The sequence below is a fragment of the Coregonus lavaretus genome (assembly GCF_964263955.1).
Source record: "Coregonus lavaretus genome assembly, chromosome: 25".
In the NCBI taxonomy this organism is placed as follows: domain Eukaryota; kingdom Metazoa; phylum Chordata; class Actinopteri; order Salmoniformes; family Salmonidae; genus Coregonus; species Coregonus lavaretus.
Window position 1 is genome coordinate 16,145,691 of NC_140012.1, and position 21,576 is coordinate 16,167,266.

The following is a 21,576-nucleotide window of genomic DNA, read 5'->3' on the forward strand; positions in this document are numbered from 1 at the left end:
GAGTGATGGATACGTGTTTGGACAAGAAACCAGAGAGAGTGGGGCCTATTGTTGTTGATGATTTGAGAAAGGACTTGTTTGCAGATTTTTCTGCAATTCCATCTGTTCTGCCACAGGTTTGATTTTGTGAACTTTGTACTGTATTGGGGTGTTTTTTGATGTGACAAGCTAGCTAACTAGGGGATTTTTGTTATCGGATGTTTTAATGTTATTAGCTATATAACTAGCTAGATTTAGTAATTACTTTTTTTTTTTTTATCACAAAATCCCCCAAGAAAGGCTGTATATTTTCTCTCCCTACAGGATTGTGTATTATTTGAGAAAGAGCATCTGCGGGTCTACCTCAGGATACGTCCCTTTACCACAGTAGAGAATGAAGGTGGTGAATCTCAGGTATGTTCCCATGACGCAAACAGGACACTGAGATGAGGATCATGATGATTGATCTGCCACAAAAGGACCTTGATATACTGTAAAGCTACAGTCTGTATGATTTCCAGTAATTACAACCAGTGAAAAATAACCTTGGATTAGATGAATATGATTTAGAAAAATCTCAGTAGGATTACACCTGTGTCAAGACACTAACTGCAGTAGCAAGGGGCAGGATGGTCAGTCAGTGGTCCTTTGCTGATCAGAGTGCATTTGTTGACATGCTCCTTTTCCTCTGTTTAAATCCAGGAATGTGTGTCCATGGAGCCACCAGACACCGTTTTACTCAGGGCTCCTAGAAGCTCTTTATCAACCAGACGACAAACCAGTCACTCAGACGGTGACAAACCAGTCAGTCAGACCGCCCAAAGATTTCATTTCTCTCAGGTAAGGCCTTCTCCAGCTGTTTAATTAGTAGCTATTTGTAAAGATTGGCTTTACAAAAAAAATTGTGTGGAGCGTGACCATTTTTCCTACACTCTTTATCCCTCCCTCCAGGTATACGGCCCTGACACTACACAGAGGCAGATGTTTGATGGCACAGTGAAACGTCTGGTCAGAGATGTTCTAGAAGGAGGGAATTCTATTGTCTTCACATATGGAGTCACCAACGCCGGGAAGACATTCACATTCCTTGGTCAGAATTATTTGAGCATGTTTCAATTTGCATTTGACATTTTTAACGTTGGGTTTTTTCGACAATGTTTTATATGGAGACAAATTTGACCTTTCTCTGTTTCATATCAGATGCTCACCACAATAAAAACAACTGTGTGACAGCTACGGGTTCATGTTAAACACTTTTGGCATCATGCATTTTTAACCCTTTGTCTATTTTTACTTCCAGGCCCTGAGAGTGATGGTGGAATTCTTCCAAGGTCTTTGAACGTGATCTTCAACAGCATCGAGGGCAGGGTCTACGCACAGAACAACATCAAACCACATCGATGCAGAGACTTCACTAGGCTCACAAAGGACCAGCAGGATGAAGAGTCTACTAATAAGCGAAACCTCATGAGACTGTCAAAGGAGGTGAGGTTTAACAATAAAACCTCTCGCACAATTCCCCCCCTGCTTTGCTTTCTTACTGAAATGTAAATTAGTCTCATCCTACTTTCTTTCCCGCTGTTTGTTTTCTTCAGAGTGATTTTCTGAAAAGCACGATGAGCTCCACTTGCAGGTCAACAATACTGGAGGGTAAGAAACTTGTTGCAGGCCTTAAGTATGCAAAGTACAGTAGCTATGTATTTTATGAGTTTCTTGAAACTATATTTGACACCATATAAACATCTTATTGTTACACTGTTTTTTTAATCAGTGTAAGATTTGTTGTTTGATTGACAGGTTCCTCCTTGAGCAACATCAGTGATCAGGGGGAAGGAGACAGTTTCTGTCTGGATGTGGACTCTCACACTAAATACTCTGTGTGGGTTTCCTTCTGTGAAATCTACAATGAGAATATCCACGACCTACTGGAGCCCATTCCTAATGGCTCACATAGGAGAACCGTCCTTCGGCTGTCCCAAGACATCAAAGGAAACACCTTTGTGAAAGGTAATGTCACTTTGATTGAATATGTGATGAATTAGCCTAGATGCTATGGGATTTCAGTTGATACAGAACATTCTCATACACATGGTTTCTCTTGTAGATTTAAAGTGGGTTCAAGTAAATAATTCCGAGGAGGCTTACAAAGTCCTGAAGATTGGAAAGAAGAACCAGAGTTTCTCCTGCACAAAGCTCAACAACGTCTCAAGCCGAAGCCATAGCATATTTTCCATTCGTGTCTTGCGGATTGAAGATGTTGGTATACCCAGAGTCCACACAATTAGCGAGTAAGTGACCAAGTTATTAAATTTTTCCCCCTGCTTTTCTCTATATTGTCTTGTTTTAATTCATGGTTGTGTGTTATGTCTAAGGTTGTCGTTGTGTGATCTGGCTGGATCTGAGAGATGTGCAAAGACTCAGAATAAAGGAGTGCAGCTAAAAGAGGCTGGCAATATTAACACCTCATTGCTCATTCTGGGCAAATGCATCAATGCTCTGAGGCTCAACCAACAAGCCAAGTGAGTATTTTAACCTGTATACAGATTTATTATTTTACACACACTGACTGCACGTTTGTTTATAACAAACCAATATAATGCTGCTTTTATCCTATGTAAATATTGTCCAGGTTCCAACAACATGTGCCCTTCAGGGAGAGCAAGCTCACACACTACCTCCAGGGGTTTTTCTGTGGTAGAGGGAAAGCCTGCATGATCGTCAACATCAACCAGTGTGCCTCCATGTACGACGAGACGCTCAACGTCCTCAAGTTCTCCGCAGTCGCCCAAAAGGTCAGTCAGTGGAGCTTTATAAGGAAAAGTAAGCTTGTGGTTGGTAATATAGGTGACCAAATTGCTCATTTATTTAGTTTCTTTATAACCTCTCAGGTGGTGGTCCTCAACATCAAACCAGTTCCTGCCATTGCTCCAAAGAGATCTGCCAGAGATGTGTCCCTCATCATCAACAATGCTGGCCGCAAGAACCTGTGGAGTAGGAGGGAGAGCTCCATGGTGGCTTGGGAAACAACTCTAGAAGATGTGCAGGAAGATGGGGATGACGAAGAGGAGGATGATTATGAAGAAGAGGAAAGTTGCGATGAGAGCATGGCAGAGGAGACCATTCTGGAGGCGGGAGAAGAGGACAAGACGACGCTTGAGGACTTCAATAATGTAGGTTTTGTTCATATTCAATATGTTTATATGTTTGGTTCTTTTTCACTGACTGTGCGAAATCCTCCTTTTATAAGGAGGATGGGATCCACTTGAATAATTTGGGTTCCTAGATCCTTTCACAGCATTATAAGGTTGCGTTGAGACAATGACTTATCAATGGCCCAGCTCAGTTAATCCCTACCATTGTGTCGCTGAGTTGTCATAATACTTCAGCAAATGTACATTATCCCAGGGGCGTTGGTAGACACAATGTAAGTAACCTAATTTATGTCCCTCTAACTGCCCTGAATGCCTCTGCTGATCCTACAGCTATTATATGCAGTAATCATGTGCCTATGAACCAGAGTTATATTGTTAGCGCTGAGGCGGTGTGCCCTAGTAAGAATTCCACTGTGTGCAGCTGACCCTGCACTAACATAAATAACATGAGCATGTCTACTTCTACTAAGCTTCCCAGTAAAGCAATGAAAACAAACATCCCAGAAAAGTGCTAAAAATAGCCCATGTTAACATGTGTAGCTTAAGAAACAGGGTTCATGAAATCAATAACTTGCTAGTAACAGATTATGACTATCTCTGAAACTCACTTAGATAATACATTTGATACATTGGTATCAGTACATGGTTATAACATCTACAGTACAAAAATGCCAGTGGTGGAGGTGTTGCTGTTTTATATTCAGAACCACATTCTGGTAAAGCTTAGAGAGGATCTCATGTTAAATACTGTTGAAGTAGTATGCTACAGGTTAATCTGCCTCACCTAAAGCCCATTCTTATATAATAATAATATGCCATTTAGCAGATGCTTTTATCCAAAGCGACTTACAGTCATGTGTGCATACATTTTTGTGTATGGGTGGTCCCGGGGATCGAACCCACTACCCTGGCGTTACAAGCGCCGTGCTCTACCAGCTGAGCTACAGAGGACCACGTGGGAAGCTGCTATAGACCACCAAGTGCTAACAGTCAGTATCTGAATAAAGTGTGTGAAATGCTTGATAATGTATGTGATATCAACAGAGGTATTTTCTGGGTGACCTAAATATTGACTGGCTTTCATCAAGCTGCCCACCCAAGATAAAGCTTCAAACTGTAACCAGGTTCAGTCAACCTACCAGGGAAGTTACAAACAGCACAGGAATGAAGTCATCAACATGTATTGATCACATCTTTACTAATGTTGCTAAAATTTGCTTTAAAGTATCAAAATCCATCGGATGTAGTGATCTCAATATAGTAGCCATATCTAGGAAATCCAAAGGCTGGGCCTAATATAGTGTATAGAGGTCATACAATACGTTTTTGTAGTGATTCATATGTTGTTGATATAAAGAATATGTGGTGTGTAATGAGGAGCAACCAGACACTGCACTTGATACATTTATGAAATTGCTTATTCCAGTTACTATTAAGCATGCACCCATAAAAAAAAAAGGACTGTAAAGACTGTTAAATCTCAGTGAAATGTGTATGGTTGAGAGGGATAAGTCAAAAGTAATGGCAAATAAGTCTGGCTGCACAACTGATTGGCAATGTACTGCAAATTGAGAAATCGTGACTAAACGGAATAAAAATTTGACAAATGATTCTATGAAACAAAGATGAATTATACACTGCTCAAAAAAATAAAGGGAACACTTAAACAACACAATGTAACTCCAAGTCAATCACACTTCTGTGAAATCAAACTGTCTACTTAGGAAGCAACACTGATTGACAATAAATGTCACATGCTGTTGTGCAAATGGAATGGACAACAGGTGGAAATTATAGGCAATTAGCAAGACACCCCCAATAAAGAAGTGGTTCTGCAGGTGGTGACCACAGACCACTTCTCAGTTCCTATGCTTCCTGGCTGGTGTTTTGGTCACTTTTGAATGCTGGCGGTGCTTTCACTCTAGTGGTAGCATGAGACGGAGTCTACAACCCACACAAGTGGCTCAGGTAGTGCAGCTCATCCAGGATGGCACATCAATGCGAGCTGTGGCAGGAAGGTTTGCTGTGTCTGTCCAGCGTAGTGTCCAGAGCATGGAGGCGCTACCAGGAGACAGGCCAGTACATCAGGAGACGTGGAGGAGGCCGTAGGAGGGCAACAACCCAGCAGCAGGACCGCTACCTCTGCCTTTGTGCAAGGAGGAGCAGGATGAGCACTGCCAGAGCCCTGCAAAATGACCTCCAGCAGCCCACAAATGTGCATGTGTCTGCTCAAACGGTCAGAAACAGACTCCATGAGGGTGGTATGAGGACCCGACGTCCACAGGTGGGGGTTGTGTTTACAGCCCAACACCGTGCAGGACGTTTGGCATTTGCCAGAGAACACCAAGATTGGCAAATTCGCCACTGGCGCCCTGTGCTCTTCACAGATGAAAGCAGGTTCAAACTGAGCACATGTGACAGTCTGGAGATGCCGTGGAGAACGTTCTGCTGCCTGCAACATCCTCCAGCATGACCGGTTTGGCGGTGGGTCAGTCATGGTGTGGGGTGGCATTTCTTTGGGGGGCCGCACAGCCCTCTATGTGCTCGCCAGAGGTAGCCTGACTGCCATTAGGTACTGAGATGAGATCCTCAGACCCCTTGTGAGACCATTTGCTGGTGCGGTTGGCCCTGGGTTCCTCCTAATGCAAGACAATGCTAGACCTCATGTGGCTGGAGTGTGTCAGCAGTTCCTGCAAGAGGAAGGCATTGATGCTATGGACTGGCCTGCCCGTTCCCCAGACCTGAATTCAATTGAGCACATCTGGGACATCATGTCTCGCTCCATCCACCAATGCCACGTTGCACCACAGACTGTCCAGGAGTTGGCGGATGCTTTAGTCCAGGTCTGGGAGGAGATCCCTCAGGAGACCATCCGCCACCTCATCAGGAGCATGCCCAGGCGTTGTAGGGAGGTCATACAGGCACGTGGAGCCCACACACACTACTGAGCCTAATTTTGACTTGTTTTAAGGACATTACATCAAAGTTGGATCAGCCTGTAGTGTGGTTTTCCACTTTAATTTTGAGGGTGACTCCAAATCCAGACCTCCATGGGTTGATCAATTTGATTTCCATTGATAATTTTTGTGTGATTTTGTTGTCAGCACATTCAACTATGTAAAGAAAAAAGTATTTTAATAAGATTATTTCATTCATTCAGATCTAGGATGTGTTGTTTAAGTGTTCCATTTAATTTTTTTGAGCAGTGTAGTATATAAAAAAAAAGCTTTGGAGCACCTTAAATTAAATGTTGGGCAAAAAGGCAAACTCAGCGCCATCATTCATTGAATCAGATGGCTGATTCATCACAAAACCCACTGATATTGCCAATTACTTTAATGATATTTTCATTGCCAAGATTAGCAAACTTAGGCATGACATGCCAGTAACAAACGCTGACACTACACATCCAAGTAGAACTGATCAAATTATGGAAGACAAGCATTGTCATTTTGAATTCCGTAAAGTGAGTGTGGAAGAGGTGAAAAGTATTGTTGTCAACAATGACAAGCCACCGGGGTCTGACAACTTGGATGGAAAATTACTGAAGATAATAGCGGGCGATTATTGCCCCTCCTATTTGCCATATCTTCAATCTAAGCCTACTAGAAAGTGTGTGCCCTCAGGCCTGGAGGGAAGCAAAAGTCATTGCACTACCTAAGAATAGTAAAGCCCCCTTTACTGGCTCAAATAGCTGACCAATCAGCCTGTTACCAACCCTTAATAAACTTTTGGAGAAAATTGTGTTTGACCAGATTCAATGCTATTTTACTGTAAACAAATTGACAACAGACTTTCAGCACGCTTGTCCTAGAGAAGGACATTCAACATGCACAGCACTTACACAAATGACTGATTGGCTGAGAGAAATTGATACAAATATTGTGGGAGCTGTTTTGTTAGACTTCAGTGCTGCTTTTGACATTATCGATCATAGTCAGCTGCTAAAAAAACGTATGTGTTATGGCTTTACATCCCCCTGCTATATTGTTGATAAAGAGTTGCCTGTGTTCTTTAATGGAAGCCTCTCCAACATAATTCAGATAGAATCAGGAATTCCCCAGGGCAGTTGTATAGGCCCCTTTACTTTTTTCAATCTTTACTAAGCCAGTGTGTCTATGTATGCGGATGACTCAACACTATACACGTCAGCTACTACAGCGAGTGGAGTCACTGCAACACTTAACGAAGAGCTGCAGTTAGTTTCAGAATGGGTGGCAAGGAATAAGTTAGTCCTAAATATTTCAAAAACTAAAAGCATTGTATTTGGGACAAATCATTCACTAAATCTTGTAATAAATAATGTGGAAATTGAGCAAGTTGAGGTGACTAAACTGCCTGGATTGTAATCTGTCGTGGTCAAAACATGTTGATACAACAGTAGCTAAGATGGGGAGAAGTCTGTCCATAATAAAGCGCTGCACTGCCTTTCTAACAACACTATCAACAAGGCAGGTCCTACATTACCTAATCTTGTCACACCTGGACTACTGTTCAGTCATGTGGTCTTCACAAACCCCAAGTCAAAAACAGACTATGGGAGGCGGACAGTACTACGTAGAGCCATGGCTACATGAAACTCTATTCCACATCAGGTAACTGATGCAAGCAGTATAATCAGATTAATATAAAAGATACAAATACACCTTATGGAACAGCGGGGACTGAAGAGACACACACAGGCACAGACACACGTATATACAGTGGGGGAAAAAAGTATTTAGTCAGCCACCAATTGTGCAAGTTCTCCCACTGAAAAAGATGAGAGAGGCCTGTAATTTTCATCATAGGTACACGTCAACGATGACAGACAAAATGAGAAAAAAATATCCAGAAAATCACATTGTAGGATTTTTTATGAATTTATTTGCAAATTATGGTGGAAAATAAGTATTTGGTCAATAACAAAAGTTTCTCAATACTTTGTTATATACCCTTTGTTGGCAATGACACAGGTCAAACGTTTTCTGTAAGTCTTCACAAGGTTTTCACACACTGTTGCTGGTATTTTGGCCCATTCCTCCATGCAGATCTCCTCTAGAGCAGTGATGTTTTGGGGCTGGCGCTGGGCAACACGGACTTTCAACTCCCTCCAAAGATCTTCTATGGGGTTGAGATCTGGAGACTGGCTAGGCCACTCCAGGACCTTGAAATGCTTCTTACGAAGCCACTGCTTCGTTGCCCGGGCGGTGTGTTTGGGATCATTGTCATGCTGAAAGACCCAGCCACGTTTCATCTTCAATGCCCTTGCTGATGGAAGGAGGTTTTCACTCAAAATCTCACGATACATGGCCCCATTCATTCTTTCCTTTACACGGATCAGTCGTCCTGGTCCCTTTGCAGAAAAACAGCCCAAAAGCATGATGTTTCCACCCCCATGCTTCCCCATAGGTATGGTGTTCTTTGGATGCAACTCAGCATTCTTTGTCCTCCAAACACGACGAGTTGAGTTTTTACAAAAAAGTTATATTTTGGTTTCATCTGACCATATGACATTCTCCCAATCCTCTTCTGGATCATCCAAATGCACTCTAGCAAACTTCAGTCGGGCCTGGACATGTACTGGCTTAAGCAGGGGGACACGTCTGGCACTGCAGGATTTGAATCCCTGGCGGCGTAGTGTGTTACTGATGGTAGGCTTTGTTACTTTGGTCCCAGCTCTCTTTAGGTCATTCACTAGGTCCCCCCGTGTGGTTCTGGGATTTTTTCTCACCGTTCTTGTGATCATTTTGACCCCATGAGGTGAGATCTTGGGTGGAGCCCCAGATCGAGGGAGATTATCAGTGGTCTTGTATGTCTTCCATTTCCTAATAATTGCTCCCATAGTTGATTTATTCAAACCAAGCTGCTTACCTATTGCAGATTCAGTCTTCCCAGCCTGGTGCAGGTCTACAATTTTGTTTCTGGTGTCCTTTGACAGCTCTTTGGTCTTGGCCATAGTGGAGTTTGGAGTGTGACTGTTTGAGGTTGTGGACAGGTGTCTTTTATACTGATAACAAGTTCAAACAGGTGCCATTAATACAGGTAACGAGTGGAGGACAGAGGAGCCTCTTAAAGAAGAAGTTAGAGGTCTGTGAGAGCCAGAAATCTTGCTTGTTTGTAGGTGACCAAATACTTATTTTCCACCATAATTTGCAAATAAATTCATAAAAAATCCTACAATGTGATTTTCTCGATTTTTATTTTATTTATTTTTTCCTCAATTTGTCTGTCATAGTTGACGTGTACCTATGATGAAAATTACAGGCCTCTCATCTTTTTAAGTGGGAGAACTTGCACAATTAGTGGCTGACTAAATACTTTTTTTCCCCACTGTACATACACATTAGACACACACACTACATGCATGTACACATGGATTTTGTATTGTAAATATGTGGTAGTAGAGTAGTGGCCTGAGGGAACACACTTAATATGTTGTGAAAAGTGTTATGAAATGCAATTGTCATGTAATATCTTTAAATTGTGTATATAACTGCCTTAATGTTGCTGGACCACAGGAAGAGTAGCTGCTGCCTTGTGTATTTTAGGGCCAGTTTGCTCTGGTGGAGGAACTGAGGGAGAAGCTTCTGAAGGAGGAAGCTGAGAAATTGGCTTTGGAGTCTCATATCCGTGAAGAGGTCACCATTGAGTTCATGGAGCTATTCTCCAAAATGGAAAGTGATTACAAGTAAGTCGTCTATTTCGCTCTTTTTAAAAGATCTGTCAATCTTGGCCATTGTCTGTAGATGCATTGACTGAACAATGCTTCTGTCATGCAGTGAGCGTCTTGCCAAAGAGAGGGAGATCATCGAGGACAGAGCGGAGAAGAGGTTGGAGATCCTGAAGAATTTAGTCAGCAAAAGTGTCAGCGAGTGTGCAAGTGTCAACGGTGACGAGGAAATGACAAAGGTAACAGTCTTATTCAGATCACAGGTCATAATATCAGATCATGCAGAAAATACAACTTCACCACTAATATCTTTACCTGTCCTTGTTTAATGAGTTGAGTTCTGATATCTTTGTTTTCCATCACAGGAGGATAAGGTAGAGCTCTTGGATGGGATCATTGAAGCTATGCGAGACGACCTGGCTAGAATCAGGAGGGATGCGGAGACTGCACAGACCTGTCTGGTGGACCTGCCTGAGTCTCCTGGCACTGTAGCCAGCCTGAGGAAGCAAGTGGATGACTTATCAGAGGAGCTCCTCAAGACCCAGCAGCAACTCAAACTCAAAACCAATGGTGTGTGTATAGTATGTCTGAACTACTGTGATTTGGCCATGTCTGCTAAATATTCAGGATTTAGCTTAAAGGGATACTTCGGGATTTTAGTAATGAGGCCCTTTATCTACTTCCCCAGAGTCAGATGAACTTGTGGATTCCATTTTTATGTCTCTGTGTCCAGTATGAAGGAAGTTAGGTAGTTTTGCGAGCCAATGCTAACTAGCGTTAGTGCAATGACTGGAAGTCTATGGGTATCTGCTAGCATGCTTCCTTCATACTGGACAGAGACATACTTTTTTTAAATCCACGAGTTCATCTGCATCTGGAGAAGTACAGTAAATTCGGGAAAGTATTCAGACCCCTTGACTTTGTCCACATTTTGTTACGTTACAGCCTTATTCTACAATGGATTAAATAAAACATTTTCCTCAGCAATCTACACACAATACCCCGTAATGATGATATGAAAACAGGTTGTTCGAAATTTTTGCACTTATTAAAATAAAAACAGAAATACCTTATTTCCATAAGTATTCAGACCCTTTGCTATGAGACCCAACATTTTGCTCCGGTGCATCCTGTTTCCATTCATCATCCTGGAGATGTTTCTACAACTTGATTGGAGTCCACCTGTGGTAAAATCTCTATTGATTGGACATGATTTGGAAAGGCACACACCTGTCTATATAAGGTCCCACAGTTGACAGTGCATGTCAGAGCAAAAACTAAGACATGAGGTCGAAGGAATTGTCCGTAAAGCTCCGAGACAGGATTGTGTTGAGGCACAGATCTGGGGAAGGGTACCAAAAAATGTCTGCAGCATTGAAGGTCCACAAGAACACAGTGGCCTCCATCATTCTTAAATGTAAGAAGTTTGGACCCACCAAGACTCTTCCTAGAGCTGGCCGCCCGGCCAAACTGAGCAATCAGGGGAGAAGGGCTTTGGCCAGGGAGGTGACCAAGAACCCGATGGTCACTCTGACAGACTTCTAGAGTTCCTCTGTGGAGATGGGAGAACCTTCCAGAAGGACAACCATCTCTGCAGCACTCCACCAATCAGGCCTTATTGGTAGTGGCCAGACGGAAGCCACTCCTCAGTAAACGGCACATGACAGCCCGCTTGGAGTTTGCCAAAAGGCACCTAAAGACTCTCAGACCATGAGAAACAAGATTCTCTAGTCTGATGAAACCAAGATTGAACTATTTGGCCTGAATGCCAAGCGTCACGTCTGGAGGAAACCTGGCACCATCCCTACAGTGAAGCATGGTGGTGGCAGCATCATGCTGTGGGTGTGTTTTTCAGCAGCAGGGACAGGGAGACTAGTCAGGATCAATGCAAAGATGAACAGAGCAAAGTACAGCGAGATCCTTAATGAAAACCTGCTCCAGAGCGCTTAGGACCTCAGACTGGGGCGAAGGTTCACCTTCCAACAGGAAAACGACCCTAAGCACACAGCCAAGACAACGCAGGAGTGGCTTCGGGACAAGTCTCTGAATGTCCTTGAGTGGCCCAGCCAGAGCCCGGACTTGAACCTGATCGAACATCTCTGGAGAGACCTGAAAATAGCTGTGCAGCAACGCTCCCCATCCAACCTGACAGAGCTTGAGAGGATCTGCAGAGATGAATGAGAAACTCTCCAAATACAGGTGTGCCAAGCTTGTAGCGTCATACCTAAGAAGACTTACATGCTGTAACAAAGGTGCTTCAACAAAGTACTGAGGAAAATAATATGTATGTAAATGTAATATTTCCGTTTTTTATTTATAATAAATTTGCTAACATTTCTAAAAAACCTTTTTGCTTTGTCATAATGGGGTATTGTGTGTAGATTGATAAGAAAAACATTTTAATCAATTTTAGATTGAGGTTGTAACGTAACAAAATGTGGAAAAGTCAAGGTGTCTGAATACTTTCCGAATGCAGTGTAGATAAAGGGCCTTATTGCCAAAATTCCCAAGCATCCCTTTAAGTGTGTTTTCTCTCGGTTTACAGAAATGGAAGTAATGAGCATGGAATTGAAACAATTGTTTGGGCAGCTAGAGGATGCGAAGGAGGTAAGCCTGGCTTGATATTGATATCTGATGTGTTTTGTTGCATGTGAACACTGAATCAAAGTTTGTGTTAGAGTTGATGGTTCTCCATATTTTGGTTTTATGCAGAATTTGGAATCTCAGACACGGAAGTTTGAGGCCTTAATGGAAATCTGCCATGAGAAAGATGATGTGATAACCAAGCTGCAGGAAGCAATGGACCAGAATAGTGAGGCTGCAACTAGGGATGTAAGTAAATTACTTGCTTGAACTAATGATTTCATACTTGCACCTGCATTAATTGCGCATATGGGGGCGCTTTGTAATCTGTCCAAGTGTATTTAGTATTAATCATCACATAACCTCTATGATAATATGCATTCCCTTTCACTGTTTTTGTCAACAGAAGGCCTTGGTTGACTCAATCAAGGAGGAGATTCTGAGCTTGAAACAGAATTGTAAGTGTATGAGCCGGGACAGTCCCAGTGCTGAGGAGGGCAGGAACCGCCATGCTGATGTCCTGGAAGACCTTGATGATCAGCCTGCCCTGAAGAAAGGTAGTCATAAAAAAAAGATGAAAGGAGTTACATCTTGTATCGGGGATATTGGTCCTTATGTTTCCATTTACTTTTAGAGTTCTGTGTCTGTCTGACCAGCTCCTCTCTCTCCAGGGAGTCTTGAGGATGAGCGTATCATTCGAGCAGATGAGTTGGAGAAACTCCAGGCTGAATGTCATCAAAAAGACTTGACGATTTTGCAGTTAAAAGAAGAACACGAGGCGATGGTTCAGAAGTTGGAGACGGTCAAAGGAGAGATAAAAAGAAAGAACGAAAATGCCGACGAGCTCAAACGCGAGAGGGTTTCGTTCGAACAGACTGTACAGAAGCTCACCGATGATTTGGAGGAGCAGACAGATGACTGTGAAGCTGTGATGGCCTCGCTGGAAAAAGAGAGGAAGGAGACAGCCATGCTCTCCAAAGACAACAAAGCACTGGTCAGTGGCATCTTCCAGCTCCAGCAGACATCACAGAAAGTGGAGTCTTCTGTGAAAACTCTCCAAACAGAACTTATCGAACAGACTGAGAGGTCCGCCAAGCTTTTAGAGGAGCTAGAAGCAGCCAGAGTACTCCTGAAGGGGCTCGAAGACGAATCCAACGAAAAATCCAAAACCATTGAATCCTTGACTTTGGAAACTGAACGACTCCGGAAGGAAGCGGAGGAACTGAAGGTCTCTTCTGTGCAGAGCAACAACTCCAAGTTCCATGACACCATAGATGCAATGAAAAGGGAGTGTGAGTGCGTGGTGGAGAAGTTGCTCCAGAAGAGCCAGTGGATAGATGTCCTGGAGCAGGAGCTCAACCAGGTCAAAGAGCAGCTCTCTGGACGGGAGGAACTCTGCAGCCAGCTGAGACATGAGTTAGAGACACAGCGGTCAGAGGCCCAATTCAACCTACAGGGCTATGAATTAGAGAAAGGGGCTTACAATGAAATTACGAAGAGTTACTCTGACCTTGAAAAAATGGCAGGTCACCTGAAGGAGCAAATCGTGGACCTGGAGGTTCAGGTGCAGGCCTCTGGAGGCAGCTCTAAGAGGGTTGTGGAGTTGGAGAAGCAACTGGCTGAGAGGGAGGCCCAGTGCGAAGCTCTGCAAGCAAGATTAGAGGAGGCTCAACAGAAACTGGCCCAGGTGGAGGAAAGTCATAGCAATAAGTCCAAGGAGAAGGTGATTGAAGACATGCGTCTTGCTCTGACAGAGCAGGAGAGGACACAAACAGAACAAGATCAGATTCTGGAGGCTAAGGAAAAAGAGATTGAGGCTTTAAGTGAAGGTGAGTGGTCACACGCTTAAATCAGTTTTGTTTTTTTAAGCAAGTCTTCATTCAGATTTTTTGGGGGAATTGGCACTGTCTCAATTTTGGATTTCAGAGCTGACGAGTTTGAAGGACTGCTGCCTACCAAAAAACATGAACAGTGCAAAGTTCTCTCATGTCCTCAACAACTGTCCTGGCGAGAATGTGAAGCAGGAATGTCAGCGGACTGAAGAGAGCTTGAAGGTAAGAGCTGCCGTTTGATCAAAGATGCTCACATTCATTTTCTGTTTGAGACGGGACGGTGTACGCACGTGTGGTGAGGGAAGTAATCATTCCTTTTGATGTCCTCCTAGCTGGTTAATGAGCAGCATGAGATGGAGAAGCAGAAGTGGCTTGAAGAGAGGGCCATTCTGATGGAGAGACCCAAAGGGCCAGAGCAGGAGGAGAGTCGGTGCCCGGCTCCAGAGTTGATGAGGGAGTGTTCAGAGGAGCTCTGCCGTAGCACGCTGCAGAATGTAGAGGTAATACTGACTCTGATTTAATAAACACATTAGAACTGCTGGGCTTAATGGTGTCTCTGAATGAGAGGAAGTAATTAATGGAGTTTCAAGGTGCGTAGTGAGTGTGCAGCAGGAAGTTGATGAATGACGTTCAGAATAGGGTTTCTGTGACCTAATCCCTAATTTCTGCTTAATTTAGTGGGATATTGCTAACTTTTTACCTCTCTTTTTATCTCTGAGGAGCACATAATTTCTAATAGCATTAACTTTGTGTATATCAATGATGTCGTTCTTGCTGCTGGTGACGCTCGGATCCACCTCTATGCGGACGACACCATTTTGTATACATCTGGCCCTTCATTGGATTGGACACTGTGTTAACAAACCTCCAAACGAGCTTCAACGCCATACAACAATCCTTCCGTAGCCTCCAACTGCTCTTAAACACTAGTAAAACTAAATGCATGCTCTTCAATCGAACGCTGCTTGCACCCGCCCACCCGACTAGAATCACTACTCTCAGCGGGTCTAACCTAAAGTATGTGGACAACTACAAATACCTAGGTGTCTGGTTAGACTGTAAACTCTCCTTCCAGACTCACATTAAGCATCTCCAATCAAAAGTTAGATCTAGACTCGGCTTCCTATTTCGCAACAAAGTCTCCTTCACTCATGCTGCCAAACATGCCCTCGTAAAACTGACTATCCTACCGATCCTTGACTTCGGCAATGTCATTTACAAAATAGCCTCAAACTCTACTCAGCAAATTGGATGTAGTCTATCACAGAGCCATCCGTTTTGTCACCAAAGCCCCATATACTACCCACCATTGTGACCTGTACGCTCTCGTTGGCTGGCCCTCACTACATATTCGTCGCCAAACCCACTGGCTCCAGGCCATCTATAAATCACTGCTAGGCAAATCCCCGTCTTATCTTAGCTCACTGGTCACCATAGCAACACTCACCCGTAGTCTGCGCTCCAGCAGGTATATCTCACTGGTCATCCCCAAGCCAACACCTCATTTGGCCGCCATTCCTTCCAGTTCTCTGCTGCCAATGACTGGAACGAACTGCAAAAATATCTGAAGCTGGAGACACTTATCTCCCTCACTAACTTTAAGCATCAGTTGTCAGAGCAGCTTACTGATCACTGCACCTATACACAGCCATTCTGAAATTAGCCCACTCAACTACCTCATCCCCATATTGTTATTTATTTTGCTAATTTGCACCCCAGTATCTCTATTTGCACATCATCGTTTGCACATCTATCATTCCAGTGTTAATACGAAATTGTAACTATTTTGCACTATGGCCTATTTATTGCCTTACTTTTTATTTATTTATTTTTTAACCTTTATTTAACCAGGTAAGCCAGTTGAGAACAAGTTCTCATTTACAACTGCGACCTGGCCAAGATAAAGCAAAGCAGTGCGATAAAAACAACAACACAGAGTTACATATGGGGTAAAAAAACAAAGTCAAAAAATACAACAGAAAATATATATACAGTGTGTGCAAATGTAGCAAGTTATGGAGGTAAGGCAATAAATAGGCTATAGTGCAAAATAATTACAATTAGTATTAACACTGGAATGATAGATGTGCAAGAGATGATGTGCAAATAGAGATACTGGGGTGCAAATGAGCAAAATAAATAACAATATAGGGATGAGGTAGTTGGGCGGGCTAATTTCAGATGGGCTGTGTACAGGTGCAGTGATCGGTAAGGTGCTCTGACAACTGATGCTTAAAGTTAGTGAGGGAGATAAGTGTCTCCAGCTTCAGAGATTTTTGCAATTTGTTCCAGTCATTGGCAGCAGAGAACTGGAAGGAATGGCGGCCAAATGAGGTGTTGGCTTTGGGGATGACCAGTGAGATATACCTGCTGGAGCGCATACTACGGGTGGGTGTTGCTATGGTGACCAATGAGCTAAGATAAGGCGGGGATTTGCCTAGCAGTGATTTATAGATGACCTGGAGCCAGTGGGTTTGGCGACGAATATGTAGTGAGGGCCAGCCAGCAAGAGCGTACAGGTCACAGTGGTGTGTAGTATATGGGGCTTTGGAGACAAAACGGATGGCACTGTGATAGACTACATCCAATTTGCTGAGTAGAGTGTTGGAGGCTATTTTGTAAATGACTTCGTCGGGTGGGCGGGTGCCAGCAGCGTTCGATTGAAGAGCATGCATTTAGTTTTACTAGTGTTTAAGAGCAGTTGGAGGCTACGGAAGGAGTGTTGTATGGCGTTGAAGCTCGTTTGGAGGTTTGTTAACACAGTGTCCAATCCAATGAAGGGCCAGATGTATACAAAATGGTGTCGTCCGCATAGAGGTGGATCCGAGCGTCACCAGCAGCAAGAACGACATCATTGATATACACAGAGAAAAGAGTCGGCCCAAGAATTGAACCCTGTGGCACCCCCATAGAGACTGCCATAGGTCCAGACAACAGGCCCTCCGATTTGACACATTGAACTCTATCTGAGAAGTAGTTGGTGAACCAGGCGAGGCAGTCATTTGAGAAACCAAGGCTATTTAGTCTGTCAATAAGAATGCGGTGGTTGACAGAGTCGAAAGCCTTGGCCAGGTCGATGAAGACACCTGCACAGTACTGTCTATTATCGATTGGGTTATAATATCGTTTAGGACCTTGAGCGTGGCTGAAGTGCACCCATGACCAGCTCGGAAACCGGATTGCATAGCGGAGAAGGTACGGTGGGATTCGAAATGGTCGGTGATCTGTTTTGTTAACTTGGCTTTCAAAAACTTTCGAAAGGCAGGGCAGGATGGATATAGGTCTGTAACAGTTTGGATCTAGAGTGTCACCCCCTTTTGAAGAGGGGGATGACCGCGGCAGCTTTCCAATCTCTGGGGATCTCAGACGTTACGAAAGAGAGGTTGAACAGGCTAGTAATAGGGGTTGCGACAATTTCGGCGGCTAGTTTTAGAAAGAAAGGGTCCAGATTGTCTAGCCCAGATGATTTGTAGGGGTCTTTCAGAACATCAGCTGTCTGGATTTGTGTGAAGGAGAAGCGGGGGGGGCATGGGCAAGTTGCAGCGGAGGGTGCAGAGCTGGTCGCCGGGGTAGTGGTAGCAGGTGGAAAGCATGGCCAGCCGTAGCAAAATGCTTGTTGAAATTCTCGATTTTTGTAGATTTATCGGTGGTGATAGTGTTTCCTAGCCTCAGTGCAGTGGGCAGCTGGGAGGAAGTGCTCTTATTCTCCATGGAATTTACAGTGTCCCAAAACTTTTTGGAGTTAGTGCTACAGGATGCACATTTCCTTACCTCCATAACTTACTACATTCGCACACACTGTATATATATTTTCTGTTGTATTTTTGACTTTATGTTTTGTTTACCCCATATGTAACTCTGTTGTTGTTTTTATCGCACTGCTTTGCTTTGTCTTGGCCAGGTCGCAGTTGTAAATGAGAACTTGTTCTCAACTGGCTTACCTGGTTAAATAAAGGTTAAAAAAAACTTGATCCATATATCTGATGTATTGAAGAGAAGTTACCAGCCTATATATTATCACTTCTTTCCAACTAAATGATATGTATGTACAGTTGAAGTCGGAAGTTTACATACACTTAGGTTGGAGTCATTAAAACTTGTTTTTCAACCACTCCACAAATGTATTGTTAACAAACTATAGTTTTGGCAAGTCGGTTAGGACATCTACTTTGTGCATGACACAAGTCATTTTCCAACAAGTGTTTATAATTCACTGTATCACAATTCCAGTGGGTCAGAAGTTTACATACACTAAGTTGACTGTGCCTTTAAACAGCTTGGAAAATTCCAGAAAATGTTATGGCTTTAGAAGCTTTTGATAGGCTAATTGACATCATTTGAGTCAATTGGAGGTGTACCTGTGGATGTATTTCAAGGCCTACCTTCAAACTGTGCCTCTTTGCTTGACATCGTGGGAAAATCCAAATAAATCAGCCAAATAATTGTAGACCTCCACAAGTCTGGTTCTTGCTTGGGAGCAGTTTTCAAACGCCTATAGGTACCACGTTCATCTGTACAAACAATAGTATGCAAGTATAAACACCATGGGACCACGCAGCCGTCATACCGCTCAGGAAGGAGACGCGTTCTGTCTCCTAGAGATCAACGTACTTTGGTGCGAGAAGTGCAAATAAATCCCAGAACAACAGCAACGGACCTTGTGAAGATGCTGGAGGAAACAGGTACAAAAGTGTCTATATCCACAGTAAAACGAGTCCTATATCGATATAACCTGAAAGGCCGCTCAGCAAGGAAGAAGCCACTGCTCCAAAACCGCCATAAAAAAGCCAGACTACGGTTTGCAACTGCACATGGGGACAAAGATCGTACCTTTTGGAGAAATGTCCTCTGGTCTGATGAAACTAAAATAGAACTGTTTGGCCACAATGACCATCGTTAGGGGGTAGCTTGCAAGCCGAAGAAAACCATCCCAACCGTGAAGCACGGGGGTGGCAGCATCATGCTGTGGGGGTGCTTTGCTGCAGGAGGGAGTGGTGCACTTCACAAAATAGATGGCATCATGAGGAAGGAAAATTATGTGGATATATTGAAGCAACATCTCAAGACATCAGTCAGGAAGTTAAAGCTTGGTCGCAAATGGGTCTTCCAAATGGACAATGACCCCAAGCATACTTCCAAAGTTGTGGCAAAATGGCTTAAGGACAACAAAGTCAAGGTATTGGAGTGGCCATCACAAAGCCCTGACCTCAATCCTATAGAAAATTTGTGGGCAGAACTGAAAAAGCGTGTGCGAGCAAGGAGGCCTACAAACCTGACTCCGTTACACCAGCTCTGTCAGGAGGAATGGGCCAAAATTCACCCAACTTATTGTGGGAAGCTTGTGGAAGGCTACCTGAAACGTTTGACCCAAGTTAAACAATGTAAAGGCAAGGCTACCAAATATTAATTGTGTGTATGTAAACTTCTGACCCACTGGGAATGTGGTGAAATAAATAAAAGCTTAAATAAATCATTCTCTCTGCTATTATTCTGACATTTCACATTCTTAAAATAAAGTGGTGATTCCAACTGACCTAAGACAGGGAATTTTTACTAGGATTAAATGTCAGGAATTGTGAAAAACTGAGTTTAAATGTATTTGGCTAAGGTGTATGTAAACTTCCGACTTCAACTGTAGTTGCAGGGAAAGCGGGTGCACTTCACACAGCAATTGACATTATTTCTCACCGTAAGGATTGTCTGCCTTTTATGCTAATGTCTGTTTTCCAGGCGCAATTGTCAAAACAGCCCTCAGAGAAAGAAGAGGAGAGTGGCTCTGTTGTTGAGGACCTCAAATTAAAGATACAGAATCTCCAGGAGAGAAACGCAAAGAAAGAGCGCAAGCTCAGGGAGCTCCACGACCACTCCAATTTCCAAACACAAGAGGTCAGTATAGATCAGATAATCATTTATACTGAACAAAAATATAAACGCAGCAATTTAAACGATTTTACTGATTTTACAGTTCATGTAAGGAAATCAGTAAATTGAAATAAATTCATTAGGCCCTACTCAATGGATTTCACATGACTGGGCAGGGGCGCAGCCGTGGGTGGGTCTGGCTCCCCAGTGGGTGGGCCTATGCCCACCCATGGCTGTGCCCCTGCCCAGCCAATCAGAATGAGGTTTTTTTTCCACAAAAGGGCTTGATTACAGACAGAAATGCTCCTCAGTTTCATCAGCTGTCCTGGTGGCTGGTCTCAGATGGTCCCGCAGGTGAAGAAGCCAGATGTGGAGGTCTTGGGCTGGTGTGGTTACACGTGGTCTGCGGTTGTGAGGCCGGTTGGTCGTACTGCCAAATTCTCTAAAACGACGTTTGAGGCGACTTATGTAGAGAAATGAACATTCAATTCTCTGGCAACAGCTCTGGTGTACATTCCTACAGTCAGCATGCCAAATGCACGCTCCCTCAACTTGAATTATCTTGGCAAAGGATAAATGCTCACTAACAGGGATGTAAACACATTTGTGCACAAAATCTGAGAGAAATAGGTGTATGGAAAATTTTTACGATCTTTTATTTCAGCTCATGAAACATGGGACCAAAACTTAACATGTTGCGTTTATATTTTTGTTCTGTATAGCTGCTTCTTATGTTTGACTATTCTTGTCATTTTTTTGTGATTTCAGCCACAAAATCAGGGATGGATTCATTTCAACAGGGGTGTAAAGAAACATTCATATTTGATGAATCAGATAATAAATAGTGGTGTGTGTGTGTGTGTGTTTATGCCTGTGTGTATAATGTTGGCCTGTCTGTCTGTCTGTCTGTCTGGGCAGGTACTGGACTCCTCAGAGGTGTCCACAGATGGCAGGCAAGAGCGTCGCTTCCCCAAACCGGAGCTGGAGATCCAGTTCACCCCTCTGCACTCCAACAAGCTGAACGTCCGGAGGCAGGGAGAGAACAAGTCTGTGACCATCAAAATCCCCCGCTCAGCCAAGAAGAGGAAGAGCAACGAGATGGAGAAGGTACAGTTCAAAGTGTGTGTGTGATAGGATAACAGATATGTCCAGAAGACATTTGACTGAAAACCATAACATTTTAAATAATAATTGTTTTATTGTCACATACACCAGATAGGTGCAATTGTTGTCATGATACCAGAATTTTGACTTTGATACCGATACCAGGTTTAGTATCACAATACTGGATACCAAAACGATACCACGGGGGAAAAAGGTGTATTAGCCGAAGTCACAGAATGGCACTTCATCCAGACAGATCTTTTGAGTTCAATATCATTACATTTGCATTTAAAATGTCTGATTTTTGAATGTATGCATTAATGAATCAATTATACAATCAATTTGACTTTGTTTTTTACCAACCCAACTACATACCAACATTATGGTAATCATTTATTTGACTGGTAAAGCT

At 43.2% G+C, this 21,576-nt stretch overlaps 1 protein-coding gene across 1 annotated transcript in view; it reads left to right on the forward strand.

Moving 5' to 3' along the window:
* Positions 1–21,576, forward strand: part of LOC311101099 (kinesin-like protein KIF20B) — a 30,479-nt gene that overhangs the window by 254 nt on the left and 8,649 nt on the right. The window contains exons 3-24 of the mRNA XM_084142157.1: positions 2–116; positions 304–393; positions 682–819; positions 931–1,069; positions 1,280–1,464; positions 1,575–1,629; positions 1,777–1,986; positions 2,084–2,267; positions 2,352–2,498; positions 2,609–2,771; positions 2,868–3,149; positions 9,662–9,801; positions 9,893–10,022; positions 10,149–10,353; positions 12,329–12,390; positions 12,496–12,615; positions 12,773–12,923; positions 13,038–14,195; positions 14,293–14,420; positions 14,531–14,698; positions 19,929–20,084; positions 20,979–21,167. Of these exons, the coding sequence (XP_083998283.1) occupies positions 6–116; positions 304–393; positions 682–819; positions 931–1,069; positions 1,280–1,464; positions 1,575–1,629; positions 1,777–1,986; positions 2,084–2,267; positions 2,352–2,498; positions 2,609–2,771; positions 2,868–3,149; positions 9,662–9,801; positions 9,893–10,022; positions 10,149–10,353; positions 12,329–12,390; positions 12,496–12,615; positions 12,773–12,923; positions 13,038–14,195; positions 14,293–14,420; positions 14,531–14,698; positions 19,929–20,084; positions 20,979–21,167 (4,311 nt within the window). The 5' untranslated portion in view covers positions 2–5. The remainder of the gene's footprint in view (position 1; positions 117–303; positions 394–681; positions 820–930; positions 1,070–1,279; positions 1,465–1,574; positions 1,630–1,776; positions 1,987–2,083; positions 2,268–2,351; positions 2,499–2,608; positions 2,772–2,867; positions 3,150–9,661; positions 9,802–9,892; positions 10,023–10,148; positions 10,354–12,328; positions 12,391–12,495; positions 12,616–12,772; positions 12,924–13,037; positions 14,196–14,292; positions 14,421–14,530; positions 14,699–19,928; positions 20,085–20,978; positions 21,168–21,576) is intronic.